This window comes from Cinclus cinclus, chromosome Z, assembly GCF_963662255.1.
Source record: "Cinclus cinclus chromosome Z, bCinCin1.1, whole genome shotgun sequence".
In the NCBI taxonomy this organism is placed as follows: Eukaryota; Metazoa; Chordata; class Aves; order Passeriformes; family Cinclidae; genus Cinclus; species Cinclus cinclus.
In genome coordinates this window covers 84,772,512-84,778,511 of record NC_085084.1, presented here as the reverse complement: position 1 = coordinate 84,778,511, position 6,000 = coordinate 84,772,512, and the positions used below count along the sequence as shown (strand labels likewise).

Here is a 6,000-nt window from a genome sequence, read left to right as displayed (position 1 = left end):
CGGTCCCCTCCCGGGTGTGCTCTGTCCCCTCCCGGGTGTTCTCTGTCCCCTCCCGGGTGCTCCCGGTCCCCTCCCGGGTGTGCTCGGTCCCCTCCCGTGGGTGCCGCGGCCGCTGAAGCCGCTCCCGGCCCCGCTCGAGGCTCGGGAGCTGCGGGGCCCGCGGCCATCCCCGATCCCGCCGGGATTTGCACGGGAACACGTGAGGGGCGCAGCGAGGGGCGGCGGGGTCCGTCCATCTTGTCAGCCCCGCCGCGCCGTCCCGCCCGCTTCCTCCCGCCCTCCTCCTCCTCCTCCTCCTCCTCCTCCTCCTTCTCCTCCTCCTCCTCCTCCTCCTCCTCCTCCTCCTCGTCATTGTCTGCGAGCGGCGGCGGCGGCGCTTATAAGGCGGCGGGCATTGCCCGGATGTGAGCGGCGGGCGATGCGGCTGCCCGGGCGGGATGCGATCGGCCGCGGCTCGGCGGGGGAGGCCGCGCTGCTGAGCCGGAGGAGGCGGCGGGCGCTGCTCTAAACTTGGACCAAGTTGGGGAACGGGCGGCCCCGCGCTCCCCCGAAGGGGGAGTCGCCCGTGGGGTTTTCTTTCGGGATTTGGGGCTTTTTTTTAATTTTTTTTTTTTTGGATTTTGGTTTTTTTTTTTTTAAGGAAGGACGAGGAGGGGGCAAGTCCCCGAGAGCCGCGGCACTGCGAGCCCGTCACCATGTGTCTGTAAAAAACAATAGGGCAAAAGTTGTCGGACCTTCTTTTTCTCCTTTTAATTTTTTTAAAATATTGGTTTTCAATTTTTAGATTTTTAAAATCTAATTTATTTTTTTTTTTTTGTGTGGCCGGTGGCCGGGCCCCCCAAATCCCAACAAAGCCAGGTGTAGTGTGCCTGTAAAGCTGTGGAATAACCCGGAGCAGGACTGACACTTCCCCTACTTTTTGGTGGTCTTGGAGGGTCACACACGTGTGAGACAATAAAGCACTTTGGCAGAAGATTCCTCTCTTTTTATTTTGACTGTTTTTATTCCTTTTTTTCCCTTTTTTTCTTTTTCCCTTGGAATATTGTGAACATATTTGTGGCCATTTAAGGTAAAGTTCCAATTTGCTGTTAGACTAACTTGTCTGTGTTTTTTTTTTTTTCTTTTTTCTTTCATTTTTATTTTTTTGATTGAAATTGTCGATCCCGATGTGTTATTTAAAGAAAAAAAAAAAAAAGGAAAGAAAAGAAAGTGCAAGTTCCGGGCTGTGTAAATCTATACATTGTATATACATTGCATAGATAGGATGTAACTACACGTGTGGGAGATACACCAAGGTGCAGGCGCGGGGACTCGCTGCTTTATTTCCTACCGGAAAATGAGCTCCGAGGAGTTCTTTTGAGTTGTGTCTGGCCTGCGAGAGGAAAATGCGGAATAAAAGTGGACGGGGGGATGAGGGAAGAAGGAAGGGCGGGGGGGGGGGGGTTGGGGAGGGGGGGGCTGGCAGCATCCCCAAAAACTTGCGCGTGAATCCAAGGGGCTGCTTTCCAAACTTTGCGGTGATGTTCTGGGAAAATGGCAAAGCTGGGCGCTGGGATGGAACCTGGAGGGGAGGGCGCGGGGTGGTGGTGGTGGTGGTGGTGAGGGGGGACGTAAAGCGACCATAACGAAGCAGGATTCTAGATCAAAAAAAAAAATACCCCAAATAAAAAAAAAAAAAAAAAAAAGACGAAGGGAACGGGTAATCCAAGGGGGAAAAAAAAAAAAATATTGTTCCTTTCGGCCAAGCGGCCGCGTCACGTGCGTCCGCGGCCCCGTATAAACGCGCTTGGCCATGTGTGTGCGCGAGCTGGGCGAATCCAGCGCGGAATCCTTGCAAAAGTGCGGCGGGAGCGGGCGGGAGCCGAGCGCGGAGCTCCATGAGCGGCGGCGGAGGGTACGGAGGAGGCGCCGGGGCTCGCCGGGGCTCGGGGCCCTTCCCTTCCCTCTTCCCTCTTCCCCCTTCCCTCTTCCCTCGCCTTCCTCGGCTCCCCTCCCCCCGGGCGCTGCCTCCGCACAGGCCCGAGCCGCTGCCGGGTTGTTGTCGGCCTTATCCCCCCCTCCTCCTCCTCTCGGCAAATTAGGAATCGGGGCTAATTGTCCCCCGCTGCCCCCCCGCCCCCGGAACCTGCACTTCGCATCTCGCCGTGGCCTTTTTTTTTTTTTAATTTTTTTTTTCTTTTTTTTTTCTTTTTCTTTTCCTCCTCGCTCTTTGCCGTTTCTGCCTCCAAACGCTACTTTGCCTGGAAGAAGGAGAAGGGAAAAAGTTGGGAGCGGATGGCTGTAGTTTCTTCTCTGGGATCCTCATTCATTCCTCGCTGAACCTCCTGTTGCATAAATGATGCTCCGGGAGCGAGGCTTTGCCTTTTTTTTTCTCCTCCGGATTTGGGTTTAACAGTGGATGCTCCCGGGTTTGGCTCGCCTCTTTGGAAATACAATATCGCTTTTTTTTTTCTTGTTGTTGTTGTTTTTTTTATTAATTTTTTGGTTGTTGTTGTTGTTGTTTTTTTGTTTTTATTTTTGCTGCCCCTCCATCTTTTTTTCCCCTCCCTTCTTCTTCTCAACCATCCGCCCCCCAACCCCCCTTGAAAAAGCAAAATCCGACTGTGTTTCCTGCAAGGCTCGGGATTTCTGATTGCGGTTATTTCCATGTTTCTAGGTTTGTGTGATTTTGCTAAAATGCATCACCAACAGCGAATGGCTGCCTTAGGGACGGACAAAGAACTGAGTGATTTACTGGATTTCAGTGCGGTAAGAAACAACGGTGGAAATTAGCAACAGCTGTAAAAAAAAATATATCTTCTAGCTGCTCTGTTAACCAAAAAAAAAAAAAAAAAAGAAAAATCCAGCCAAAAAAAAAAACAAACCCTAAAGCACCAAAACCAACCCCAAACTGTGCTCTAAGTACATTGGGCAATTTTTAATCAGCAGCTAGAAGCACGGTAAATATTTTTTTCACTTAAAAAAAAAAAAATCCAAACTGAGTATTTTTAGTCTTTCTGATTGTGTGTGATGGGAGATGCAGGCGCGTTCGCAGCTTGGTTTCATGTCTCGGACGGCACAAATAATTCCTGCCAAAAAGAAACGCCCCAAAAACTGACCACTTCTCATCATTCCATCATACCAACATTGCGCTTCTATTGTGCTTGAGATTTTCAAGCCTTGTTGGCACATGAACTGATTGATTGCTAATGAGTCGCTGATATTCTCCTTTCGGTTCTTCCCTTGTTTCGATTTCGGCACATGGAAAGTGCAAAGAAATCCACGACTGTCTCAGTTTAAAGTTTGCCCTGAAATCTCCTCTGGCTTCTGCTGGCATTGAAACTGCCCCCACCTTCTCCTACCCGCCCTAGCTGGGATTTGGGGCTGTTTTTTGAAGGAAAGAGGGATTTTTGTCCCCCCTGGGCTGCTTTGGAGGCCGAACGTTGCGCCGGACGCGTGCACTTGTCTAGTTTTGTCAGGCTCCCCCTCCCCCTCCAGCCCCTTCCTTCCTCTCCCCATCCCCTCCCTTCCCCCCAATATGTCAGGAATATCTCTCTATCCACTTAGTTATTTATTTTAGGGAAGAGCTTTTGCTGGGAGAGGCAGGTCTGTTCCTAGAGCCCAGCGAGCCGCACCCCCCCAACCCCCCCCCTTCCCCTGTGTGCTCCAGGCTGGTGCTGCTGCTCCAGCCTCGGCTTCTGAGGGATGGCTTGGGGAACTTTGGCCAGGAATCGTAGCCCGCGGCAGCTTCGCAGCCCCCTCTCTGCTTGCTGGTGCACTTTTCCCATTTGTTCCTTGGCTTTTTGCAGGCTCTGACTCAGGGAAGGTGCGTATTATCCACTAGACACGTCGGAGAAGGGAGAAACCAATTAGGGTCGAAATAAATGCTGGGAAGAGAGAGAGAGGAGCGCGAGAGGGAGGGAGAGGGGGCGAGGAGCGAGCCTGGCTTCCAATTGCTCGGTGGGAGAGACGGAATGAGAATTTAGGGCAGGTGGCACTTTGCATTATTGTTATTTGGGTTCCCACATGCCAGGCAAATCCTGGAGCGGGATGGAAATGGACGTCGCGACGTTGATGACCAAGGTTGAGACCCATCCCAACTTTTTGTGCCGAGAGGGGAGCGAGCCCCGTTCCCCGGGCTGGAGAGCGCTGCTGGCCGCCGGCTCGGCTCGGCTCGGCGCGGCTCGGCTCGGCTCGGCTCGGCTCGGCTCGGCGCGGCTCGGCGCGGCTCGGCTCGGCTCGGCGCGGCTCGGGGGCTGCGGCGGGGGCAGATTGCTTGGGGAGCTGAGGAGCCTCATCAGAGCGGGATGCTGCTGCTGCCCGGGGGCTGCCAGCGATCCGGACGCAGCCTTTGCAGGGCTCTGCGGGCCGATGGTTCCGGGAGAGAAACTCCCAAGGAATGCGCCAGGAACTTGGGACTGCCAGCGGACTCGGGAATTGCTCCTTTCCCACCACTTATGCCTCTTTGTGTTTTTTTTAGATGTTTTCACCTCCTGTGAGCAGCGGGAAAAATGGACCAACTTCCTTGGCAAGTGGACATTTTACTGGCTCAAGTATGTACCGTTTTTTTTTTTTTTTTTGTTCCGCACGTAGTGAAAATGTTGGGATTTATTTATCCAGAGGCATTACCTTTGTTGTGGTGCTTTAATCTCTCGTGGGGAGCAGATTCGTTCGGATTGCAGCGGAATTATTCCTAAGCGCTGGTTGTTCTTATTCTGATTTTTATTATTGTTATTATTATTATTATTATTATTATTATTATTATTATTATTGTTATTTCCACAAGCCTGGGAGGTTTTTAGAGCGTGGCCGTACATTTCTGATTTTTTTAAAAAAACCCCTTGGACTTCTCCTCTGTTCAATCATTGCCTAAAATCGTAGTTTTACAGTAGATTTATTTCTTTCCTTTAGCAATTTGAACCTTTGAGAATTTTTTCTTTCCAATTCCAAAGCCTCTCTTTGTCTGTCGGGGACGATAGTCAAAACCTCTTGTGTGCAAATGAATTTTGTGTGTTAGATTTGGAGCAGAATCGAGGGCGGTTGCATTTAAATAAATAGAACAACTATCTGAGAATAAACAGCGGGAAAAAAAAAGTCTTTAGGATTCCGCTTTTTTTGGAAATTGAAATATTGAAGCGAGTTTCTCTTGCTGCTTAAAGGCAGGGCACGATGTTTTTAGACACGAGAGTGTTTTGGAAGAGTTGCCTGAAATTTTGGTGGCTGATTTGTTCCTTTGGCTGTGTTGGGGCTGATGGGCATCTCCCTAAAAACAGGAGTGGGATGACAAAAGCGGTCGCGGGGCTCTCTGCGGTAGAACATGTGTGCACAATAATTGTCTGGCAACTCAAGTTTATGGAGAGGCTTTTATGTGCCTGACAAATGAGAACTCCCAAAGATCCCCGCTGCACGTTTCCTTGCTCTGGGATGCAGTTGTTTTTCAGTGTACAGGTAGGGAGTTGCAGTGTTTTCAGATCCCAAACAATTCCACATGCCAGCACGCCGCCCGGCACGTTGTACTCTGGGTCTGGAATTTGGGGCACTTTCCCTGGAAATCCACAGAGAAACCCCTCCTTGCAGAGTTTCCTATCTGATATTTGCAGGTTTTGCTCCGTTCAGCACACTTCCTCTCTTTATTCACTGTTTTAGTAATTCCACTGGGACGTCACTTAGCTTTTTATTTTCAGAGCAGGATTTCTGCTTGGAAGTTGGTCTGGTTATTGCAGATCAGCCTCCACCTAAACACTCATTTTGTGCCTTTTCTTCTATTTAGACTTTCAAAATAACAACCTGGGTTTGTTTTGATCTTCACAAACTTGTTTATGTTGTGAGATACCAACTTGGAGAATTTTACTCTTGGGCTGGGGTAACTTTCCGAACGTGAGCTATGGGTTTGAATCCCAGTTTTTGTCCTTTTCTGACATAATTTTTTGAAGTGATGAGGTCGGATCTAAAATCTCCAGTCTATTTGTTTTCACTGGAGAGGAGCGCGGAGCGGTTGTGCCAGACAAATCAATTTGTCAT

The 6,000-nt window shown here is 50.2% G+C and overlaps 1 protein-coding gene across 1 annotated transcript in view; it reads left to right on the top strand.

Annotated features, from left to right (window-relative positions):
- Nucleotides 1-1,476: 1,476 nt before the first annotated feature.
- TCF4 (transcription factor 4) overlaps nucleotides 1,477-6,000 on the top strand; it is a 145,471-nt gene continuing 140,947 nt past the window's right edge. The window contains 2 exon segments of the mRNA XM_062513990.1: nucleotides 1,477-2,748; nucleotides 4,460-4,532. Of these exon segments, the coding sequence (XP_062369974.1) occupies nucleotides 2,647-2,748; nucleotides 4,460-4,532 (175 nt within the window). The 5' untranslated portion in view covers nucleotides 1,477-2,646.